The following is a 26,420-nucleotide window of genomic DNA, read 5'->3' as shown; positions in this document are numbered from 1 at the left end:
AACATTTTGGTCCCATCACGGAAAGATGGCTTCTGCAATTCTATAATGGTTGTCTGAAGCGGAAACAGATCCCTGCCATCTGGAGGAAAACTAAAGTTATTCCCTTACTAAAACCTGGAAAGGGTGCAGCTGATCCCAAGAACTACCGACCGATTTCGCTCCTTTGCCATTTGTATAAAATCTATGAAAGAATGTTGCTAAATAGACTCACTCCCATTGTTGAAAAACAACTCATACCTCAACAAGCAGGTTTCCGACCTGGAAAGAATTGTACAGCACAAGTCCTTAATCTGACTGAACATATTGAAGAGGGATATGAAAAAGGATACATTTCCGGGGCTGTCTTCGTGGATCTCACAGCAGCATATGACACCATTCAACATCGACAATTATTGCACAAAGTCTACTACATCACTAGAGACATTAATTTCACCAGAACTGTGCAGACACTTTTGGAAAACCGGCGATTCTATGTGGAGTTCCAAGGAAGAAAGAGTAGATGGAGAAGTCAAAGGAATGGCTTGCCTCAGGGTAGTGTCCTTTCCCCCATATTGTTCAACATATTTACAAATGACCAGCCTCAACCTTCTCTTACAAAGAGTTTCATCTATGCAGATGATCTTGCCTTAGTCACACAAGCCAGAGATTTTGACACAGTAGAAAACCAGCTTACTGTTGCTCTCAAGGACCTATCTGAGTACTACAGAGTCAATAACTTAAGACCGAACCCTGCTAAAACTCAAGTTTGTGCTTTCCACCTACGCAATCGAGAGGCCTATAGAAAACTTACAGTGGTTTGGGAAGATCAAGAGCTTGAACATTGTTTCTACCCCAAATATCTGGGTGTCACCTTAGATCGAACGTTGACCTACAGAAAACACTGCACTAACACTAAGCAGAAAGTTGCTGCTCGTAACAACATCCTGCGGAAGCTCACTGGCAGCGTTTGGGGTGCAGATCCCAAACTACTAAGAACATCAGCCTTGGCCTTGTGCTATTCCGCAGCTGAATACGCATGTCCTGTATGGTACAAGTCATCTCATGCAAAGCAGGTTGATGTGGCCCTGAACGAAACCTGCAGGACAGTAACGGGATGCCTCAAAGCTACACCTATTGATAAACTCCATAAACTAGCAGGTATTGCTCCTCCAGACATAAGGCGTGAAGTCGCAGCCAAACTTGAGAGACATAAAGCAGATCATAACACCGATCACCTGCTACATGGATACCAGCCACCAATTAGTAGACTCAAATCTAGGAGGAGCTTCATGAGAACTACTACACCCCTCACCGGTCGGACTGGAGCAGCCAGACTATCTCAGTGGACAGCAAAATCTGACAGTAATGATTGGATGACTCCTTCTGAGACCCTTCCTCCTGGTGGAAATCAAGTCTGGACAGTGTGGAAGTCTCTAAATCGGCTCAGGAGTGGCGTCGGACGAACTAAGGACAATCTGTTTAAATGGGGCTTCATGAAGGAATCTTCCACCTTGTGTGACTGCGGAGAAGAACAGACAACCAAACATTTAATTAACTGTCCTAGATGTCCTGTATCATGTTCCACACAAGAGCTTGTTGATGTTTCAGACAATGCTGCTGCCGTTGCACAATTTTGGGCTAATACCGTTTAGTTTGTTCTTTTATGATTTGACCTGATTTGTTATATTGTATATATTGTAAATATTGTTGTAATGTTTTTGACTCGAAATAAATAAAAGTAGTGTCTCATAAATTAGAAAATTGCCCTAGTCTGGTTGAGCTCTCTCGTTTTATAGAAATAGATTTGATGATTTCTTAACAAACTGAAAGTTGCACAAGGTCCTGATATTATTCCCTACTAATGTTGTCTTAGAAGATATAAAAAATACTGAAATGACAAAGGCACTTATGTTCTACTACACTATGCAGAAATAAGAATGGAAACAGATACATGTGTTTTAATGAAAATTATTTGAACTACGAAAAAGAAGTAATTATTTGTCGAGAAAAGTAATTTTCAATGATTTTGGCACTTAGCAAGGAAAACAAGACACACAGCATGAAGCAAAAAGGTGCTATTTACTGCATTCTAGATTTTTTTCACATATTCGCAAGTGTATATATGATCAAACAAATAATTTTATATGTTCGAAAAGTTTGGATGACACTTTTCATGTTCTTTCAGTTCTCAGAAGTGTGAAGAATTTACCATGCGACCTTTGACTAGAATGACCACTATGAATCGTTTTGGCATGAATAAACTATTATCCATTCTTGACAAAAAATAGAAACACCTACAGCCGTTCTTATGATTTTATTTTATTTTGTCGCTACAGGTTGTACCGCATCAAAACAGCCTGAAGATGATGCAATGAAGTGTCGAAACTGGTAGCGACAAAATAAAATAAAATCATAAGGACGGCTGTAGGTGTTTTTATTTTTTGTCACGATAGTAAGCGGCCGTCGTCCCAGAGACGTCCTGCTAAAAGTATGGACGTACAAAAGCATTATCCTTTCTTGTTCCTACATTACGTACCATATTTTTCATACAAGGATAGTTCCTCACAACCTCATTTTCACAGATCAGATGCCAAACTGCACACCAGACAGCTCTCTCATCACTTGAAATTTTTTCGCTGACGTGTAAATGAAAATGAGCACTTGAAACTGATGAGATTCTGTAAAGGAATAAAACACCAGGGTCGCTGCAGTAGGCAAACTTGTCTTGAGAAGTCAATTGACAAATGAAAGTTGATCATGTAAAAGGAGCTGTAGATGATCTTTATGATTTTACCTTACTCCAATGGATGATAAAAGTAAAGAAATATTCTGGGGAGGGGGGGGGGGGGGGGAGGTGAAGGTCAGGAGGGAGGGGGAAGGTCAGGAGGGAGGAGGAAGGTGGCATAGAGGAACTGTAGAAAGTCAAACCAGGGCATACATCAAAGTTGTATAGAAGCCCAGAGTATCTTAACTTCAGTTTCTGCTCATGCTTTGGCAGTAGACTCTTTGTTGCTTTGTATTTTTCGTACAGCATTTTCTAAAGCAAAGAGATGGGTATCATCGTAATGAGGTGCAATGCGTCTCATTTCTGCTGCGAGGTTGAACAAATATTCTGCATTACTGCCACTCGGTCCATGAGCACTTGCAATGCATGCAGCTGTTTCCTCAAAAGTTTCATTTCTCATGAAAAATTTATTATCTTCTGTGGCTATGTACAGCACTACTTCAAATGGATCAAGTTTGGTTATTTCTTGTGATGTCTCAATTGCTACAGGATAAAATAGTGCTGTGTTTTTGGTATAGCCATCCTTCTCACGAAAATCCAGATGCGAGATAACATTTTCTTCGTCCTCTTTGTCTATCTCGTATGTCACACCCCAGATCACATCCTGGAACAAGAAACAGTACTGCATGAACTATCTTTTTCTACCTGTTGAAAAAACACAGAAAAATCAGGCAAAAGAAATTAAATATGAAACTCATGAAATACAATCCTGCCTAAGCGCAACTATAAACAAATTAAACACGAAGTTTTTGAAGGCTTGCTTAAATGCTTAGAATTACAGAACTGTAGTAAGTTCAACGTATATTTAAACTTTCATGTTTTATTCATCAATGTAGTTACGCAACCATTAATCATTAAATTAATTTATTTATGAGCAGACAAGATTTTTACAGACCATAGTAGTACTACACTGCATTTCCTCCCCTACCTCCAATCATTCATCGCAGAGGGTAACATGAATGTAAAAATGAGAGAATTAATGCAAAGTCTTGTTCTGGTTAGGTCCTGGCTTAAGTACAGGGTAATTCAGAAAAGCCAGAACCATAAATATTTATGTAGTTTGTGTTAAAAATAATTATGATTCCTCTGTGCTGTTGATTGTTTATAGATTGTTGGGTTGGGTTGTTTGGGGGAAGAGACCAAACTGCGAGGTCATCGGTCTCATGGGGTTAGGGAAGGTTGGGGAAGGAATTCAGCCGTGCCCTTTCAAAGGAACCATCCCAGCATTTGCCTGGAGCGATTTAGGGAAATCACGGAAAACCTAAATCGGGATGGCCGGACGTGGGATTGAACCGTCGTCGTCCTGAACGCGAGTCCAGTGTGCTAACCACTGTGCCACCTTGCTCGGTTATAGATTGTTGTTCATAGCACTAACCTTGGGAAATGTCTAGTAGGGCATCATCTCCAGACTCAGCACATGCACGCACACAAGGGTGTGCATTAGTGTTAGGTGACATTTACTCAATTTGACATGTTGCTCATGCATGAGCAGCATCATATTATGAAGCTTACTTCACAGTAAAATCTTAAAATCAGTGTACTGAGATGATCCACGAGAAATTCCCTGATGTCCCTATCCAGAGAAAACAGCAGTTTGTGAAACACGAAGTGTTAATGAAAGGTCTGTAAACTGTCAACCTGATGTTTTAACACCTGAATTTATGGAGTTTTCAGCAGTCTCTGCTGTGGTTGGTTGGTTTGGGGGAGGGGACCAAACAGCAAGGTCATCAGTCCTATCGGAGCGGGGAAGGAAGTCGGCCATGTCTTTTCAAAGGAACCGTCTTGGCATTTGCCTGAAGTGATTTACGGACATCACGAAAAATCTAAATCAGGATGGTCGGATGAGGGTTTGAACTGTGACTCTCCCCATTGCGTGTCCAGTGTACTAAACACTGCACCATCCCATTCGGCGAGTTTCTGCTGTGATTCCCCGGTAAATCATTTCATCGGTTGTCTAAAGAGCATGGAGCATCTTATTAAACCTGCCATGGAGCCAATAAATGTCTCAGGTTATGGCCATACAGAGTTCAGGTAGTTCAAGAGCTATATTCTTTGGAGTCAGAAAAACCTGTCTCCTATTGTCAGTGGTTTAAGAGCTCACACAATGATGTGAATAATATGCTGAACAATACATTTTTCAGTGATGAAGCACGGTTCCACTTATATGTATGTATTAAACAGACGGAATACTTGCATTTAAGCTGCCAATGATCATCACACATTACACAAGACGCAACTTCACCTACAAGAAAATGGAGTATGACGTGCCATATCTAGCCAGTGAATTGTTGGACCAATATTTTGTAACACAACTGTTTTTTCTGTTTGTGCAGGAAGATCAAGAATCAGTTCACAGCCACACTTTAAGTAAGTGAACGTTACTGCTGGTTTCAAAAAGACAGTGCAACATGTCACACCGTCAATGAGACGATGATGCTCTAAAAATATGTGGGCCTCCCACTCACCAGATCTAACTTCCCCAGATTTCTTTCTTTTTTTTTGGTGGGGAGGGACATCTTGAGGAGGTACACTACAATAATCCAAGAATGCTGGAGAGTAAAGAATCACATTATCACTGCCATAAAAGAAGTCACAGTCTATATACACAATGAGTATCTGCATACCTTTGCCATCTAGTCAATACGTATTTACTACAAAATGGGGGACAGTTTCAGCATCTTTTAAATACCTTTCTAAATGTATTAAATGATATTGATAAAGAATATAGTAAATAAGTGTTGGAGTTCTGGCTTATCTGAATCACCTTGTACTTTACTGCAGCTTTCAGTAATCAAACTCTCCAAGCAATTTGTATGCCAGCAGGCAATTGCAAATGGTCCCCCCCCCCCCCCCCCATTCCTCCCTCAAGACCAATTCTTCAATCAGTTTTTCTTTGCAAGAATCATTGTCATTGTCGTCATCAATATATTTTCTGTTTCTAATGTTATGGCAAGATGCACGATTTTTCCAGCATGATTAAAGCTGGCAGGAATGTGGCCAGAATTTCAGTGAAGGTGATGGCCACACACAGTAGGAAAAACTGCCAACCACTGGCAGTCATACAGCCAGGTACACACGCTAGAGTTTTTTAAACCTTGTCAAGGAACAAGCGTGGCAGGACGTTTATAGGGCCGATAACATAGATGAAAAGTATAATGCTTTCCTTAACACATTTCTTATGCTCTTTGAGAGTTGCTTTCCATTAGAACGTTCTACATAGGACACTAGCAGTAAAAGACAGCCTGGGTGTGCAACTAGTGGGATAAGGATACCATGTAGAACAGAGGGAGAATTATATCAAAATGTTAGAAATATTCACAATCAAGGAGTACGTGGTATGCAAATAGAATAGCTAATTCACAGGATAAAATTAAAACCATGTGGTCAGTTGTGAAGGAAGGGTTTGGTCATCAGCACAAGGTTGACAATATAAAGCCAGTTCGCAGTAAAAATATTTCTGTTACTGATAAATCAGATGTATGTACAGTTTACATAATTTTCTGAGCATTGCTGGCGAATTAAAGAAAAATTTAGTTTCTACAGGGAATCCTATAACACTCTTGGCAAATGCCTTTCCGAGATTTATGTCTGAAATATTCCTCTGTGATATGGGACAAGTGGGAGATTGAGTCAACAATTAAATCACTGAAGACTAAGAGCTCTCATGGATATGATGGAGCACCTAGCAGAATATTAAAGTACTGAGCTGCACATGTTAGCCCAGTATTTAGCCATATTTGTAATTTTTCCTGTAGGAACAATCACTTTCCTGAAAGATAAAAGAACTCAGTACAGCTGCTGTATAAAAAGGCAGAAAGGGATAATGCAGACAATTTTAGACCTATTTCTATGCCATCAGTGTTTGCTAAAGATAATGAAAAGGTTGTGTATGTAAGGATAATTGGTCATTTTATATAACATAATTTGCTATCAACTGTACAGTTCGGTTTTAGAAGTTGTTTAACAATTGAAAATGCTATATTCTCTTTTCTCTGTGAGGTACTGGATGGGTTAAACGAAAGGTTTAGAATGCTAGGCTTTTTTTTTTTTTAAATTTAACTAAGGCATTTGATTGTGTTGATCACAAAATAGTGCTCCAGAAGTTGAACCATTACGGAATACAGGGAGTAGCTTACAGTAACAATAACTTTAACAACAGACAGCAAAAGGTAATTATTCACAGTGTTGAGAACGGCTGTGATGTGGGGTCTGGGTGGATACGGTCAAATGTAGAGTGCCCCAGGGACTAGTGTTGGGGCCAATCCTGTTCCTTATTTATATAAATGATATGCCCTCTAGTATTATGTGTAACTCTAAAATATTTCTGTTTGTCAATGACACTCACTTGGTAGTAAAGGATGTTGTGTGCAACACTGGTTTGATTTAAAATAGTGCAGTTCATGACATAAGTTCATGGCTGGTGGAAAATAAACTAACAAATCACAGTAAGACTCAGTTTTTACAGTTTTTAACACAAAATTCAACAAAACCTGACCTTTTAATTTCACAGAATGGGCATATGATTAGTGAAACTGAACAGTTCAAATTTCTAGGTGTTCAGGTAGACAGTAAACTGTCATCGAAAGCCCATGTGCAGAATCTTGTTCAAAGCCTTAATGCTGCCATTTTTACGATTCGAATTGTATCCAAAGTAAGTGATCGTTCGACACGAAAACTATTCTACTTTGCTTATTTTCATTCGCTTATGTCGTATGGTATTAGATGGTTCGGGCGACAAATGGTGCAAGTTCGCGAACCTCTTGTCGACCCCTGTTCACTGGTCTGGTTATTTTGACATTTACTGTCATTTCTGGTTAACAATATCAGCTTATGTCCAAGAATAAGCAGCTTTCACTCTGTTAATACTCAGCAGAAATCCAACCTGCATTTGGATCAGACTTCCGTAACTCTTGTGCAGAAAGCTGTGCAGTATACTGCTGCATCCATTTTCAATAAGCTAACACAAGAATTCAAAAATCTTAGCAGTAATCCACACACTTTCAAATCTAAACTGAAGAGTTTCCTCATGGGTTTCTCCTCCTATTCTGTTGAGGAGTTCCTTGAAAAATTAAGCTGATTCTTAAGTAATATTGTTGACTGCATTTACTTAAACTTATGGCTTGACTTTTTTTGGGTTCATAAACATTTTATTTTTATCTGTTATTACTTTTATGTTGCAATTTCATGCACTGTGTTTATTACTTGCTCATTGTCAGGAAAGTCAAAGGCAGCAGATGAAACTGTGAATCCCCCAATACTAAGTGACTGATAAAGTGAAAGTTCGTTCTCCCACATTAGGAACTGAAGGAATGTCTACTTTTTTTCCCCCCTCGAATATCAGTTAATTCATTTGGAAAATTTATCTATAGTTAAAACTGACATTTCTAAAAATAAATACAAGGACCATGGATTCATGTTCTGTTGTTTTAGTAGCTGTGGCAGATAGAAATTACTGCTTCAGATTCAGAAAGAGATTCAAGTTTCTTCAAGCATGCACAATTTGGCATTTCAGCAAGTAAATGCTATATTTTGCACTGGCCACAGATGGAAATGTTGCATTTGTTCACATTATACTTAAAACATGTTCTGTACTTCAGAACTATATGAGGATTGTTGATGAATAGAAATTTAAGGACACACTGACATATCCATTACACAATTCATATTAAGCATGTCTGCATGTGGAACTAGACACAACACAACTGGAAACATTGTCAGAGACCATTTTACAGATATTCTGTTCTAGTCATTGATCAGTGCCTCATCAAAAATGTAGTAAGCAGTAAATCTTTAATGGTCTTGGAATATGAAGAACTACATTGTAAACATACATGAAGTAAAAAATTACACATTTTTATAACCTTCTACCTATCAACAATGGGCGACTGAACATTTATCCAAGAGGGAGCAAAATCCTAAAATTGACAATTCTGTTATAACTGATTCAGTGAGTCTCAAAAGTGTGTCATGTCCCAAGCACTAATTTTTACAGGGAGCAGTTGTCTGATGGCACTCTCCATGCTACTCTAGCCTGTGCAAACCTCACCTCCAAATAACTACTGTGACTTACATCCATTTAAACTTACTATTTTCAACTCTGCCTCCCTTTACAATTTTTATCCCCCATAATTCCCTCTAATACTAATTTGACAATTCCTTGAGGTCTCAGAATGATACCTTCCTTTTAGTCAAGTTGTGCCATAAATTTCTTTTTTCCCCAACTGTATTTAGTACCTCCTCACTCGATACGTGATGTACCCATCTACATTTACATGACTACTCTGCAATTCACAATTAGTACCTGGCAGACACTTCACTGAACCACCTTCACACTATTTCTCTACCGTTCAACTCTCTAACGGCACATGGGAAAAATGAACTTAAAAATCTTTCTGCATGAGCTCTGAGCTCTTATTTTATTATGAAGAACATTTCTTCCTATGTAGGTGGGCGCTAACAAAATATTTTCACACTTAGAGGAGAAAGTTGGTGATTGAAATTTCATGAGAAATTTCTGCTGCAGCAAGAAACACTTTTGTTTTAATGACTGCCACCCCAATTTGTGTATCATATCTGCAGCATTCCCTCCCTCCCTCCCCCCCCCCCCCCCCCATTTCATGATAATATGAAACGAGCTGCCCTTCTTTGAACTTTTTCAATGTCCTGATATACGATGCTGATCGCACACTGTGCAACAATACTCCATAAGATTACGGACAAGTGAAGTGTAAGCAGTCTCTTTGCAACTGGTCTTCTAAGCGTTCTAACACAGTCTTTGGTTCGCTTTCCCTACAACATTATCATGTGATCATTCCAGTTTCAGTTGTTTGTAACTGTAATTCCAAGGTATTTAGTTGGATTCACATTCTTTACATTTGTGTGATTTATCATGTAACCAAAATTTAGTGGATTCCTTTTAGTGCTCACATGGATGACATTTTTATTATTTAGAGTCAATTTCCACTTTCCACAATACACTGATATCTTGGTTAAATAATTTTGCAACTGGTTCTGATCATCTTATAAGATGGTAAATGACAGCATTCAGAATGCCCTGAAATTACCTGACTACCTGGGGGTGGGGCCATCCAGACTGCCGGAATAATGGCTAACTTACTATTACATCATTGGGATCCATTTGCTTATTTAATAGACACAGATGTTTAATCCACTTAAAAAAATTAGGGATCTCAGTGTAGTGTTTTCTTTAGGGAATTCCTTTTAGTAGAAAATTTTGCTGTTGTTATGTGTGTGTGTGTGTGTGTGTGTGTGTGTGTGTGTGTGTGTGTGTGTGTGTGTGTGTGTGCATATTTTATATGCAATGTTTGTCTAAAACGTATAGGACCTTTGATTTCCCATGGAAAATAGAGATGATAGCGTGCTGTCACTGTACACAGTAAAGGAAAAGACCTTTATGTGCATGTGTGAATTTTGTCCCTGTCTTACAGCGCGTCAGTCGCTGCCTGTCGGTTGCTGAGTGAGGTGCTACACGTGATTCATCGGATTACCAATTCTCTCAAGATGACTGAACGTGTTGAGCAATTATACTGCATCGAATTTTGTCAAACCAAAGATTCAGCAGGTGTTTAAGAAGAGCGATGCATGTAACAAATTAAGTAGTGGTTCAACCAATTCAAAAATGGCCGCACATCAGCGGAGAGTGACCAGAGTTCTGGCAGGCCCCAAACTGCTCAGAGTGCAGCTGTTGTTGAGAGGGTGCAAAATTTGGTGATGGCAGTGCATTGTTTGTCCGTACGGGAGATTGCCCAAGAGGTTGGTGTGAGTAAAGATTCTGCACATGCAATTTTGCACGATGATTTGAACATGCACCAAGTGGCTGTGAAATTCGTGCCCAAGTTGTTGTTGCCAGAACAGAAAGACCTCCGTTTTGACGTTGCACAGGACCTTCTGGACACCACCGACACTGATCCTGAGTTTCTGAACACTGTGATACCTGGAGATGAGTCATGGGTGTACAGGTATGACCCAGAAACCAAAAGACAGTTGTCACAATGGAAGCATCCCGAGTCTCCAAGGCCAAAGAAAGTGCAGCAGGTGCGAAGTAAAATCAAGGAGATGCTGACTGTCTTCTTTGATGTCCGTGGAATTGTGCATCACGAATACGCACCAGAAGGACAAACAGTGACAAAGGAGTACTATCAAGATGTTCTCCGACAACTCCGCGATGCAGTTTGGCGCAAAAGACCAGACATGTGGACAGCGAAAAAGTGTCAACTGCATCACGACAACGCCCCCGCACATTCAGCCCACTTGATCCAAAATTTCTTGTCCAAATATGGAATTTTGAGGTTTCCATCTCAGTCCCACGAGGAGCTAGTGAAATAAAAGTCCACCTAGACACAGCCACATGTGCCTAGATAAGCCTTATACAGCTGAAGTGTGGCAGGTCCCCCAGAGGTTGTTAGCTAACAAATGTTCCACCTCAACAGCCATGCAGCTCATCAGCATGCAGCACACCGATACTGAAGGCTTCTCTCTCTCTCTCTCTCTCTCTCTCTCTCTCTCTCTCTCTCTCCCCTCCCCCCTCCCTCCCTCCATGTTTTCACCATCCTCATGATCTGGAGGACAGTCAAGTCAAGATCCCTGTTTCTTGTGACACACAACGTTCCACTGCCACACAGTGCGGTACTCACTGAAGCACCCAGAGCTTATGGTGACAGAGGACTGGTGGCACTTACCAGTTCCCAGCTCAGAAACCCTGGAGTTATCAAGCCCATATCCAGCAAATGAATGCTGAATCCCAAGGGTGCCTGTTGTGTTTTCTGATTTAAGTTAGTTCTACCTCTGTGTCAGTGATGACCGTTTTTTTTTGGTTAGGAGGATAGGAGGAGACGAGCTGAGGGCTTTGTTTTCTGATGAAAGCTAGTTCTGTCTTGGTGCCAGTGATGGCTGTGTTGGTTAGAAGGTGCCAGTTGAGGGCCTGCAACCAACCTGTGTGCTAGACACACTGAACCTACACAGGGAGAGTTATGGTCTTGGACGTGATTTCCTATGACACCAGGAGCACTTCTGTGGTTATTCCACTCACTCTGACTGCAAAACTGTATGTCAATCTGGTGATTTGAGATGTCATGCTACCGTTCATGAACAGCATTCCAAAGGGCATTTTCCAACAGGGTAACGCTTGCCCGCATACTGCTATTGTAACCCAACATGCTCTATAGAATGTTGACATGTTTCCTTGGCCTGCTCGATCAGCAGATATGTCTCCATTTTAGCACACACAGGACGTCATCGGATGACTATTCCAGCATCATCCACAACCAGCATTAACTGACCTTGTATTGACTAACTAAGTGACACATGCATGGAACTCCATTGCACAAACTGACATCCAGCACCTATAAAACAATGCATGCATGTCTGAATGCTTGCATTCAACATTTTGGTCATTACACCAGTTATTAATGTACCAGCATTTCAAATTTGCAATGGCTTATATTGTGCTTACAATAACCTGTGATCTTGCAATGTTAATCACTTTGATTGGTTACCTAGACAAATGTGTTCCCAAAACTTCATTACTCAACATTATTTTTTTGTATCAGTGGAAATTTTTAAAGGTACTGGCCCTATAACACTTCATTGGGGTATGTCCAAAGTTATTTTTACATCTCAGGATTTCTCTCTGGCAAGAATGTGTGTGTGTGTTCTGTTTGCTACAAACTCTGCAATTCAGTCACACAGCTGGTCTGATATTCTGTACACATACTTTGTCCATTAGCAGGCAGTGCAGAACTGTTATTAAACACTTTCAGGAAGTCAAGGTCCATGACATCAAGCGGGATGCCGGTGTCTACTGCTTTCAGGGTCTCGTGGATGAAAAGGGAGAACTGGGTTACATACAATCATCGTTTTTGGAACTAATACCCATACTTACGCAGGAGAGTTCTGGTCTCCAGAAATGTCATAATACACAAACACGAGATATGTTCAAAAATTCTACAACAGAATATCAGAGGTACAGGTCTACTGCTTTGTACGGTTGGTTGACGACCCTTCGAAATGACTTTCAGTTTCTTCCAATCATTAGAAATGCATCGCTCCTCCAGCAACCTATCTTACACTGCTGTTAGAGTTCTTCCACATATTCTACGCAGAAACACACTAGTAACCTGTCAGGTCCTGAGACCTTTCCTCTGTCTGTCAGGTCCTGAGACCTTTCCTCTGTTGAGTAATTTCAGTTGTTTTTCTATCTAGTAACGACTTACTTCAACATCAATGATTTTGATGTTTGTGTGATTTAAATGAGAAACTACAGAGCATTCTTACACAGTGAAGCAGTTTTGCAAAAAAAAGATATTTAGTATTTCAGCCTCTGTCATCCTCCATTTTGATCCCATTACAGTCACAGTGTCTGGACACATGGCTTTTATCTGTTCACTGATTTAACTTAAGATAAAAAATTCTTAGGTTTTTCTGTCAAGTCTGTTGACAGAATCTTACTTTCAAATTCACTGAACACTTCACATATGGCTCTCCTTACGCTAACTCTGGCTTTCTTCAGTTTTTGTTTGTGAGGCTTTAGCTATATTAAATTTGCTGTGTAGTTATCTTTGCTTTCATAGTAGCTTTCTGCCATGGCTGACAAACCATGGCAGGTCTTCTCCACCTCTCACAACTTTGCTCAGCACATACTTGTCTACGGTGTATTGCAGAACGTTCTTGGAATTTGTACACCAAAGCTAAAAATTGTCAGTGCAGCAGATGAAATCTTCATGTTGACTGCTTAAGTAATATGAAATCCGTTTCTTGTCACTGTTGCTATTATATAACAACCTTTCTTTATATTCTTATTTACAGCCATATTCTGAGGTCCTGTAATGGCATTATGATCACCAATTCCCTGTTCTACACTAACAGAGTCTAATAAAAGTACAAGCATGTTGGTGGATACGAGATCTAATATGTTGCCTTCATGAGTTTGGTCTCTCATTAGCCACGCAAGTTAATTTTCACACAAGACATTTAGAACAATTTCACATCATTCCCTATCCCTACTAACTGCTTTAAGGACTTAACTCTCCCAGTCTATAGCTGGTAAGTTGGAATTTCCACCTAATACTATAACATGATCAGGAAATTAATGTGAAATATTCTCCATGTTTCATCTCAAATGTTCTGCCACTACTGTTCCTGAGGCATGGGGGTCTACAAGAGTATCTGATAACCATGTTTGATCCCCCTTTAATGCTTACCTTCACCTAAATTATTTCACATTCACCAGACATTATCTTACCTTTAATGACTATTAACATGCCTCAACCACTAGTGTTCAAGCTATCTTCAGGATACACACTCCAATCCCAATTTACAATTTCAGTGTGAAATATTTGGTTTCAGTTAGCTTCCTACCTAGTACTATATGCCTATTGTTATTCATAAGCAAAACATTCTGGGACCTTTCCATAGATGTTCATGTATTTAACTAATATCATATTAACCCATCAGTTTAATAAATGATTGCAAAATATTGACACCAATTATCTACCGAAGAATGAAAAATACTATTAGAATTCAACTTTGGGGAAGACCAGTTTGATTTCTGAAGAAATGTAGGAATGACTGAGGCTATACTGACCCTACAACCCAACTTAGAAGGCAGGTTAAAGAAAGACACTTATGTTTATACCATGTTAACTGAATCTTCTGTCGGTTTTGGTAGAACATTATAATAAATGAAAAGCACTAGTTTGCTTTTTTTCTACAGTATTACATTTATTGTGTAGACCGGTTTTCAGCTTTCAAGGCCATCTTCAGACATTTACTGACTATTGTCGCCATAGAAGTTATAATGTTTTGTACATGACATTGGAACAGAAGTTACACACCTAGATTGAAGTAGAAATGAGCAGTAAATAACATCTTACACAGTGTGATGGTAATGCAATGTAATGTAATAAATAAAAAGTTGATCAGTAAATAAATATAAACAGAGTAAACAGGAAACTAACACAAAACTGGAACAGTAAGCCTACATAACAGGCTATATTAATAAATAAAACCAACAAAATAACATAAAATTTGTGCTTGACAAGGCTACTTTAGGAGATACAAAACATGGCGAGATACACAAAACAATTCAAAGAAGAAAGAATTATCAGTGTAGCTACAGAATATATATGGAACTTCAGCGATAGCAATAAGATAAACAGAAATGAATACATGCAGGAAAATGGAGGAATGTGAGGCAACATACACTAAATGTCATCTCTGAGAGCATGGTGGTGCTGCATTTGAAAAAGTAAAAGGTTGACAAGTACCCAAATATAGAATGAGCAAACAGGAAAAACATTAACACTATACTCAAAACTATGCCTATGCAACAGTTTGTTTTAAATACAGAAACTAAGTAAAATAAAAACAGTACTTGATGAGACAATGATAAAATAAAAGAACTCAATGAATACAGTAAACTGGGGAATACGTAGAACCAGACCATGTGGGAAGTAATGAAAAACACAAATGATTATGTGAAGTTTAGGAGAGGGGAAGTGTTAAGCTGTGTCTGAACATTTAAGATTAGACCTGTACCGTCAGCTAGATGTTTGTTAATTTCCAGAGCTTCCAACACATTGAGTTTTTGGCCTTTGTTTGTACCACCACATGCTCAACAAAGCTGCATTCATGTTCAGCAGCCTAGTTGCTATGTCTCTGCCTGACTGACCAACTGTGATACTTTCTACATGTATATACAATGCAGACTGACAATAGCATTAGAAGTGTCTCTGAAAACAGAATTTTTTAACATCAAGCATTAAATTATTTGAAACTTCCTGGCAGATTAAAACTGTGTGCCAGACCGAGACTCGAGCTCAGGACCTTTGCCTTTCGCGGGCAAGTGCTCTACCAACTGAGCTACCAAAGCCCGACTCACGCCCCGTCCTCACAGCTTTACTTCCGCCAGTACCTCGTCTCCTACCTTCCAAACTCATATCAGCGCACACTCCGCTGCAGAGTGAAAATCTCGTTCTGGATTAAATTATTTGTTAGGAATTATTTTCTGAAGACATTTGTATATAGCATAACCACATACAGAAGTGAAACATGGACAGTAACTAGGTCAGGCAAGAAAGGAATAAAATCTTAAGATTGTTGAAAGTTGGTTGGGTATATCAAAACCACTAATGAGGTAATGAACTGAACTGAGGGGAAAAAGGAATCTAATGGACACATCCTGAGGCATTAAAAAAATCATCAATTTGGTAACAGAAGGGAGCGTAGAGCATAACAATTGTAGAGGGAGACCAAGATTTGAATACATCAAACAGGTTCAAATGGATGAAGGCTGCAGCAGTTATGCAGAGATAACAAGGCTCGCACAGGATGCACTAGCATGGAGAGCTGCATCAAACTACTCTTCCAACTGAAGATCACCAAAAGAATAAACAACAAATCTGATATTAACCACATTGCAGCAGTTGCAGAATGTAAATATTTAAGATCTGGGACATGTGACTAAATTTTAAGGTTCTTATCAAGAATTTATGAACTTTATATTGTAGGCATAATCCATATCAATCCAGGCAGTGGGGTCTAATTTCATAGCCTCAGAGGTTATTGAATTCAACATATGTTACAATTCTGCTCCAAGTAAGAAATCCATATTTCGTTTTGTCCAAAAGAATTCCTGGCCCAAGACACAGGCTGGCAAAGGCAGTGGCCCAGGTACCATTTCACATATGTGATTTTTGGTGTAATTTTTAAAAGGCTACATTTCTGCAACAGTTCCTGACATTGCATTGCTTACTTTTATTTGGAAGATAGTAACTTTATTACTGAAATGATATCCTAGATTTGTAGGTGTGTGTCAAGGTTCTCCTGGCTGGTAGTCTTCTAAATTTTCTTAATAAACTTTAAAAAATGCCAATCCAAAAAAATGTTCAAATTTTTCACTGTTCATCAGTACAATGTAGTACTGCATTCTCTTGAGAGAACTTCCAAATCTCAGTTTAACTGAAGAAGATTTGAACTGACACTTCAGTTGTGAACAGGTACACAAAGAAAGCAGTTTTCCAAATTTGTGGCCCAACCATAATTGTACGCTATCATGAAGAGTCTGTCGATTGAGTTTTAGAGTTTCTTGCAGAAAGGACTGTGTTTGAAATGTGTTCTGACAGTTACCACACGAGAGTAAAATGTGTTTACTACCTGCACATCCATGAAAGAGTGAGTAGGTTGGGAGTGTGCTCATTTCAACACAATGTTTTGATGTTAAAATGTTTCCAGTGATGTCTTTCTGTGTTCTAAATTCTTTGACAGAATATCAACAATTTTAGTAACTGAACAAGTTGGTTGGTCGGTTGTCGGTGTTAGAGAGACCAAACTGCAGGGTCATCAAACTCTTCATCCTGTGTGTATCAAACCAGGAATAACCATCAGAACAAAGATAAAAAAGGCAAATCCTGGGAAGCCCAATTGTAAGCACGACACAATAAGACAGAGAAAATCAAGGAGAACTAGGAGGGGAGTCAGAGGGGATAAGATGGACAAGGCACTCTGTCCACAATGCAGTTGGAGGTCCCAAGAGCATGGTATGTGTTGGGAGAGTCATCTTCTGCATCCCACAAGCATCAGCTCACCATCCGTTACCCCAAGGAAACAAGCAACACAGACAAGATGATAAAAATTTTAAAAATAGCAAACATAAAAGAGCAAAGAGAATAAAAAGATGTGAAGGCTAAGGTTCAGGTCAGACCACCAAGCATGGGACCCCCGGGCCAGAGCAGGCGAGGCCCCTCCAGCCCCTCAGGCGGCCAATGAGGCTGAAGTGCCCTACCTCACAGAGACGAGTAGAAACCACCTTCACACTGCTTTATCATCTGCTAGAACCAGAGGTAGCATTTTCAGGAAGGTTAAGAGATCACTGCAAAGTAACAAAATTTGGGCGGTCTAGAAGAATGTGGACTACAGCCAGGCACTACATCGACAGCAAAGTGGATCTATAAGTCAGAGAATGTGCCTGTGGGTCGCCCAAGTGTGACCAATTTGTAAACAAACAAAGGACAGTGGATTCCTGGTGAGAAGCATAAAGGGAAGACAGCCACTTGGTCATGTAATCCTTTATTGCCCTTGTTTGTTTGTGGGAGTCCAAGGCAAACTATTCTGAGTTCCAGACATCCAACAACCGATGGCGTACAGTTGATTGAAGGTGCAGTTCTGGAACCACCATTTCCAAAATCTGCAACCTGGGAGCCAACTTTGCCAAGCAGTCAGCCTGTTGATTCCCTGAGACCCCAACATAGCCAGGTGTCCAAACAAAGACGACTGGCCATCCAGCTTGATGGAGGTCAGAAGGAAGATCCTGGACAGTTGTGACTAGTGGGTGACGAGGATAGCACTGATCTATAGCCTGAAGGTTGTTGATGCTGATTAAAAGCATATTGCCGACACAAGAACGAGAATGGCTGAGGGCTCATTTGCTTGCCACCAATTCAGCAGTTCATATACTGCATCCATTTTCCAAGGAACATAGTTCACTGCACCTTGCATGTGTGTATGCAAAACTGGTTCATCTATTGACCATTGAGCTGTCAGTGCATACCACTTCCGAACCTGGAAATGCATTAAGGACACTCAGGAACAAGTTTCAAAAGACCATGCAGTCAACTGAATCTTTCAGTGCAAAGGATAAACAGGCAGTGCTTCAAGTTCAGTTAACTTGTATTGCATGAACTTTTAAAGCAAGAAAGGAGAAATAATGTTTGGCCAACTAAGACCTCAGAAATGGCAGGAGAATATTCAGATTCACAAACCTATAATGAGGGATATTTATGGCCTGCGTGTAGGACTGTGACTAGTTGATTGCAGTTATACACATCAGTTATGAGTTAAAAGAAAACATCATGAACTTTATGCTACCACATGGACCAGATGCTGGATACAGGTTTTCTGCTACAAGATAGCAACGCCACCATCAGTGCTCACTTCTGGTTCACAGTGTTTTAAAGATTGTTGGTGCCTCATTTCCTATAGGTTTAACAGGAAGGCATCACTGCATATCAAGTGGAGATACTATGCAGATGAACACATTTTTAGTTCATTGAGTTGTTAACTTCAGCTGTAAGCAGTGTGCACGATGGTGTGTGCTTTGGAATCTGTATGTTTTTGAAACTTGGATATATAGTTTGGAATTATTTAATACGTTTGAAAGCTGTGCTTATTACTCATTTCTTGCCACAATTCAAGTCGATATTGTCTCTGATCACTTGACAACACTTTTGGAATGAATTTTGTGGACACTCGACGCGTGTTCAGATCTTCAGTTGAAATTGACTGAACTGCACAAAAACCTAAATTAAGTCCATCAGCCATCTCCCTTATTGCACGTCTATGATCAGAGCACACTAAGTTGCGAACTGTCACAACATTTTCATTCATTTTTGAGGTAGAAGGATAGCTGGACCATGGTTCATCTTCAAATGATTCATGGCCATTTTTAAATCTATTGAATCAGACAAAAACATTTGACTGGCTCATACAATTATCTCCAAAAGCTGTTTTTAATAGTTCATAAGTATCAGAAGCTGATTTCCCAGTTTTAAAACAAAATTTCACACAAACTCAGCTCAGTTTTTACATCCATTTTCACGCAGACAGAACCCGGCAACAAGCCCCAACAGAGCTGCACTCAACCAGCTGCCACAATGAACTGAATAAAGGAAAAACAGTTTCCTGTCAGAGAGCGTTCAAGGACATGGCAATGACTCACTCCCCACCCTCAGTGTACCTTTCTGCCAAACCAGTAAACAGTAGAGGATCCATTCTTAAAATTTTCCAATCACACCTTGTATTCCTTTGTTGGAAAAGAAGGAACAGTATTTATTATTGTGTATGCTCATACGATGCCAGTTCCAATTCATATGAAGTTGGAATCAGTAAATAAACTCCACCCGTTTATTTCACTATCATCAATGTTTACTATAAACTACGTTTTTCTGGACTAAAAATGACCCAGATTTGTTAAATAGAGTAATTACAGGTGATGAATCATGGCTATATGGATATGATCCTGAAACCAAAGTGCAGTCTTCACAGTGCAAAACCAATGCATCTTGAGGGCGAGTGTGAAGTAGCTGTTCTATATACTTTAACTTCAAACTTACAATATGTTTTTGTACTGTCCAAGACCTAAGAAATTTTAAAATCATTTGTCACATTAAATATTAATCTCTGAGATACACAAAAATAATATTTAAGGCTTTGTCACTATTAGATGAACATGATTGCTAGTAAATGATCCAACAAACTGAAAATTAACATTGCCCAAAACAGGTCAAATATATGTTCTGTTTGCCGGCAGGTGTGGCCAAGCGGTTCTAGGCGCTTCAGGCTGAAACCGCACGACCGCTACGGTCGCAGGTTGGAATCCTGTCTCGGGCATGGATGTGTGTGATGTCCTTAGGTTAGTTAGGTGTAAGTAGCTCTAAGTTCTAGGGACTGATGACCTCAGATGTTAAATCCGATAGTGCTCAGTTGGTGCTCAAATGGTCCTCCTCCCATACCACACAGCTCACTTTTTCAGTAAACATTTTGCAAATAGTAACATTATAAATGAGGTAACAATGAGTTTGGCTGAGCTGAGTAGAATGGACTTTTATTGAAAATGAAACTAGAGCTAGCATATATGCTCATGTCTGAAACAACACAAGTTGACATTTAGGAAGTGTTAATTCCCACCTCTCTTTTGATGGAAAGCAACAAAAATATTAGTAAGACTACTTTCATTAAACAAACCAAACAGAGCTGGTGAAATGCTTGCACTTCTGTACTGACAACAGACAGTAACCACGAAATCCATATTCTCAGAAACATTTTAATTTTGCAATTACAAGAAAAAAAGATTCACTGGAAATTGCTTGGAGTTGCTAATAAACTACTGATTTCGTTAAGCAACACTTGAGGCTGAATGCTAGTGGTGTGACCAGTATAATGAATTTCGGTAAAATGTGTAAATATATTTCACCACCCCCCTCCACTGCACAACTTAGTTTCATGTTCCATGGACTCCCTTCTTGTGCTAAACACAACCTTAATATAGAGTAGGGAATATGAATTTGTTTTCTTCTAGCATTGTAATTATGCACAAAACTGTTCCTTTTGAACTATAATGCACTATTTACAACAAACTTCATGTTCGAATAAATATACTGTGAAGCAGTAGTTGGTAACCAATTACAATACCTCTTCAGACACGATATCTATACAATGTGCATGGGTCAGCACTATGTATTATTCTTACTGCACATTTCTGAGCAACAAATATTTTCTTTCTTAAAGATGATTTACCCCAGAATGTTACTTCCTATGACATTACTGAACAAAAATAAGCAGGATATGTCAAACTTATTGATTTGATTCTCCCATGATTTGAACTTTAAATGTGGCTCAGTCACATTGTTTTAGGTGTTCCATTCTTCCCTCCCCCTCCCTCCCTCCTAGGTTAAGCTCTTAACAAGGAGACCTAAAAAATTTGAAGTTCCTGCCCTTGCTATTTACTTATCATGAGTTCCACTTATCATTTATGTATACTGCTATAGGTCTTGGGGATGAGGTCAGGGAGATGAGAGACCATTACCGACAACCACTGAATAATACTTTCAAGAACATTATTTAGCTTTTCTTCTGTTGCTGTATGTATATCTGGATTTCTTACAGTACTAGCATCATCCACAAAGAGAACTAAGTCTGCCTTGGGGAACATCAGTGATTTCTCCCCAGTCAGAAGGATCCCCACTGCTTACATTCATTGTATTGTTAAGTGCAACTTTCTGAATTTTTTTGGTTCATTATGAAATCCATTGGTTTGCTATATCATTAATTATAGAAAATCTCAGTTTATCTACGAGAGCATTATGATTCAAACGGTCAAATGCCTTAGCTAGGGCACAGTAAACACCAAATTATGCTATTATGTTATTTCATTCTTGTAAAATTTGGTGAGTGAATGTGTAAATGACATTCCCAGCTGAGCAAGTTTTGAAATCCCACCTGTGATTTACTGGTGATATTATTGTTGCTCAGGTGGGATACTATTGTATGAGGAGCATTTAGTAAGTAATGCAACACATTTTTTTCCCTGAAAGTAGGTTGGTTTTATACAGGATTCCAGTACACCATATTACTGCTCACTCTTCTGGCTACAAAATTCTATTTTACACCATTATCTCCAATCAATGCAACGGGCTTACACCACTTTACTGAGAGGGCCCGTATGGTACCACTCTACTGGTTGACGTCTTTGCTGCATCAATAACCTCTCCATCATCCACATACTACTTGTCAGAGTGTGTCCTACACAGGGCAAACAGAAGTTGAAAGGTGTGAAATCTGGGCTGTAAGCTGAATGAGGAAGAACAGTCCAATGAAATTCTTTGAGCTCCTCTCAGGTGTGCAGACTTAATGAGGCCTCGGTTGTCGTGGAGAAGGAGAAGTTTGTATGGATTTTTGAGGCAATGAATAAGTTGAAGTGCAACACTGGAGGAGTCACTGCTGTGTTCAACTGAACAGCACATGGGAGATTGGACAGGTTTGCACGGCCTTGTTGCTATGATGACAGTTGCCTTGCCCAATGACTCACCATGCTTTTGTTCACTGCCAGGTCTCCATAAACATTTTGCAAGTGCCTATGAATATCTGTGATGCTATGGTTTTCCACCTAAAGAAGCTCAATGACAGTGCTTTGCTGGGAACTCACCTCCGTTACAGATGCAATTTTGAAGGCTACTTGTAGTGCCGCCAACTTTTGGAACTTCATGAAACTATAGGGGTTGAAGCTTTAACATTCCATGATGACCCACAACAAATTCTACATTTTATCAGCCAAAATTAGTCAAGAAAAAGGACACGTTGCAGTGCTTATTTAACACACCTCGTAGAATACATCACCTTCTCAAAAATTTTGGTAAATGTCATCAGCGATAACCCACTCTTCATTAATGTCTCTCGTATCACATTTCTTATAGAGGGGTTTAACAACTGAGTATTGCACTCTCTCTGGAAGAATGCCCGGAGTTAGTGACAGATTACACGTTTCAGTGCTTATCAGAGGGGGCTAAGTACTCAGCGAAACACCATTCAATCCCTATAAGTTTTCATTTTTCAGAGAATGTTATTTCCTTAAATAAAATTCAGAGGAAGTGTGTGAGACATCCATATCATCGTATTTCATGAGGAGTTACTTTTTCAAGATACTGCTTTGATTTTTTTCTTTAACTATTTGTCCCTATATTTTCTACTACATTTAAGAATTGGTTATCAGACATACCTGCTACCTGTGGCTGATCATTCATATTTCAATAAATAGCAATGTTATCCTTCCTTCTGTGGCCTGTTGCCCCATCTCTCTTCAGAACATTCCATATACAAGATGTCCAAGAGGAATTATTCATATTTAGGGATATGGAGGGAACTATCATTCAAAGCAAAAAAGTCAAGTACACATATGTTCTAAAATGCATACCTCAGGAGCTATGAGCACTTGTTCAGAAGACAAATGTTTCACAGTGACAAAAATGAAAAAGTGCTCATAGGTCTTTAAGTACACACCTCAATGGCCACGTTTACTGGACATTTGTTTCCTTCTTATTTTGGTCCGTACTAATACCTCTCAAAGTATGGAAAGCAAAGATCCTGCAGTAGGAGAGATTTGTTTCACAGTAGCTAAAATTTAGTGCTCATCGCTCTTAAGGTATGCACTTTAGAGCAATTTTTAATAGATTTTCTGGTTCATATGATCATTCCTATCTTATCTCTCAATACTGACCATTCCTGCAGGGACATCTTGTAGATTTAAGTCAGTTTTTGGAATAACTGATTTTTTACATTCTTCATTTTCTTTGATTTTCTTAAAATAACTTTCTTAGTAATTTCAAGCAGTTTTTTGCAGTGCAAAACTTTATAGGATCTACACTTGTTCTTACAAACAAATACATTTTTTCCTTTCAAAATATACTTTCATCCATCTAGTGAGTCATGGTTTTATACATGCTGTTTAATGTCACTTCAGTTTAATTTATAAGGAAATTTATTTCCAAATAATACGAATATGTTGCGGAATAAATAAAATTTTGTTACCATTTTGTTCCTTATAAATTCCATTCCAGCTCATCTCTTGTAAGTTAGTCTTGAAAACATTTCGGCTGGAACTTCATCAAACATTATCCATTAGGGTCCTGCTATCTATATCCACCAGTGTTCGAAAACTAATTATCGAGATCAAATTGCAGGCTCCAATTAAGGTTTCCAGATCTTTTTCCTATCAGAATCCTCTACAAATTCCACACTGAAATCTCCACACACTATTGACTTCTTAAGTGTACGAAAATCATACGCCTCATACAGTTTCCCCAGTGGGAATTTATATAAATATTCAACTGAAAGTGGTACTATTTCCCAGTATTAATTCGCAAGTACTCATTTCTACGTGCTGACCACTGTTCTGTCTTAAATATGAAACAACTCCTTTTTTCATATCAGTTTCGCACGAGTGAGATGTTAAGTGCGTAATCTTTTACATTTACTTTTTCTAACCCTGCGGTTGAGCGCGCTCAGATAAATATTTTTTTCTGTGCAATACCACAATCGTTGCACAAAAGGTGTGTCACACATAGAAACTAACCCATGAAACTGTAAACATGGAAAGTAAAATACAATGCAAAATTTGAGACACGTAATGTGGTTTGCAACAGTGCGTTGAAAACTTACTTTTGGGTTCTGCGTCGAGATCAAAGTGACCACACGACCAGGCTGAAAAATGTTTCAATAGCACACATCATTCCCATGTATCGAAGAGAACAAACAAGAAATTTATGTACAGAGTTAACACAGTACCTTGCCGGGAACGCCTCTGTGATCCTCACTTGCCTGCCAAAACCTTCTTACATAGCCTGTAACAAAGCCCGGAATTTTTTGCACGTAGGGAAAGTCTGCTTTCCACATTAATGAACCATATCCAAAGATAAACATGTTGTAATGGCTACAATTGATGTATACAAATAATCAAGACAGAAGTTTGAACCCTCTACAATAACTACGTTCTTCGTCAAACCGAGTACACTGCGCTCCGCCGCACAATGCGCTCTGCATTCTGCACCACACAAACTGTGGTACAATACAGTGAGCTTCCATTCATAGATATGTCACAGCTTTGTGTCGTAGGCATATCTTCGATTTTTGCAGATGCAACAATACTCCCGTCCTCGTTAGAAACAGGAAAGTTAAGCTACGTTGGCTGAATACATGTGAAAATTGAATTTTAATTCGAATTGTATCCTATGGTAAGTAATTGTTATTACGGTGTAAATGAATTGATGATCTACAGTAGTCGTTTCTGTCCACGTAGATGACTTTTCAGATTTGACAGTAATCACGAAAACTTATGTATCTTTAAACAATACAGATTCTCATAAAATTTCAAAATCAAACAGTTTGCTCAGTGTTTTAGTTTTGATTTATCATAATTGGTTCAGGTATCTTTGATCATTGTACACACGATCGTCGTCCTTTCTGTCTACAAAGTAAATAACACACAGTACGGTGTAAGCTAGACAATAATAAACAAAATGGTAAAGATAACATCCAGTACAGGTTAATTAGTTAGTTAATCGCTTGTACCGTAAATCAAATCCGCGATAAACGTTACGATATGGAAAACAGAGGAATAGCAAAAGGGTGGAGGGTGCTGCGGCCCACACCTGGTACCCGCTCCATGAAGGTGGCAAAACTTGCTAGGTTCTGTGGCACGTGGTGTCAAAATATCTGTTGTTTCGTCGTTTCATCCCTGAGAATTACGGGAGTGGGTGGGCATCTATACAGGTTATGGACTGAGCCTGACCCCTTTCTATGTGTGCATGTTAACGCTAAAATAGTGCCTAATCCTAACAGTGTGTTTTCTTTTATAGTTGTATGTCTGAAATAGTGTAATCGGAGTCATTGTTGGAATTATTGTTTCACGTTAATCTGCCATTATGGTGGGTCTAACCCGACGCGACTTTGACATTCTTCTACTGTCGTGCATGATCCGACAGGAGTGAGTACTTTCTTCCGCAAGGTATAGCTTACAGCAGACCGAATAAAATATTTATTCATCTGTACATAAGAAAATGGAATTATTTATGAGTGTTTCTTGCATGTCATTTTTCCTTGTCTTAATCGTAAGGATGGTGACAAGTAGTTTCTTTTTTCTTGGTGGAAAATACTTGCAAATTCTTGTAAAATTAGTTTACTATGATGACGATGATGAATTAATGAGATATTTTTTGAGATTAAACATGATAACGTTAACAAAAGTGAATACGATACCTATTCAGATATTACTGCCATTTCTATTGTTGAAACGGTCACTGCCAAAAATGGTTCGATTTTTTGTGATTTGAAAGGTATAACCAAATGAAAGAAGCAGCGATTTAACCAAAGGAGCCCTGCTACAAAACACAGTATTAGTATCACTCACTGGCCTAGAAACTAGATGACCATGTGCTCAGATGTGCAAAATCAGGACCCTACAGTAGAACTAGTCCAACATAAACCCAAGGTTGTTTTCTGTTTTTGTTACCAGCATGACACATTATATTGTATATGTAAGAATAATACATTGAAAATTACAGTAAAATACAATGTGGGTTAATTATTTAAT

General features: G+C 39.0%; 1 protein-coding gene across 1 annotated transcript; it reads right to left on the bottom strand.

Moving 5' to 3' along the window:
• Positions 1 to 1,722: 1,722 nt before the first annotated feature.
• LOC126183432 (putative glutathione-specific gamma-glutamylcyclotransferase 2) lies at positions 1,723 to 24,885 on the bottom strand. Its single transcript, XM_049925412.1, has 3 exons — positions 24,617 to 24,885; positions 24,491 to 24,532; positions 1,723 to 3,368 (listed from the first exon to the last, which is right to left on the bottom strand). Exons 1-3 carry the CDS (start codon positions 24,749 to 24,751, stop codon positions 2,964 to 2,966), a joined length of 582 nt encoding a protein of 193 aa, XP_049781369.1. The 5' UTR covers positions 24,752 to 24,885; the 3' UTR covers positions 1,723 to 2,963.
• Positions 24,886 to 26,420: the final 1,535 nt, after the last annotated feature.

The sequence above is a fragment of the Schistocerca cancellata genome, chromosome 4, assembly GCF_023864275.1.
Source record: "Schistocerca cancellata isolate TAMUIC-IGC-003103 chromosome 4, iqSchCanc2.1, whole genome shotgun sequence".
Lineage (NCBI taxonomy): Eukaryota > Metazoa > Arthropoda > Insecta > Orthoptera > Acrididae > Schistocerca > Schistocerca cancellata.
Note: the sequence above shows the minus strand (reverse complement) of the source record. Positions and strands in the feature narration are given on the sequence as shown.

What these genes read in the sequence shown, in the direction of transcription:
- LOC126183432 (XM_049925412.1), bottom strand. Translation starts at nt 24,751, where the DNA reads ATGTTTATCTTTGGATATGGTTCATTAATGTGGAAAGCAGACTTTCCC. An exon ending in ACAGAGGCGTTCCCGGCAAG is followed by an intron (nt 24,533 to 24,616) that starts GTACTGTGTTAA and finishes AACATTTTTCAG; the next exon opens with CCTGGTCGTGTGGTCACTTT. An exon ending in TCTCGACGCAGAACCCAAAA is followed by an intron (nt 3,369 to 24,490) that starts GTAAGTTTTCAA and finishes TTCTTGTTCCAG; the next exon opens with GATGTGATCTGGGGTGTGAC.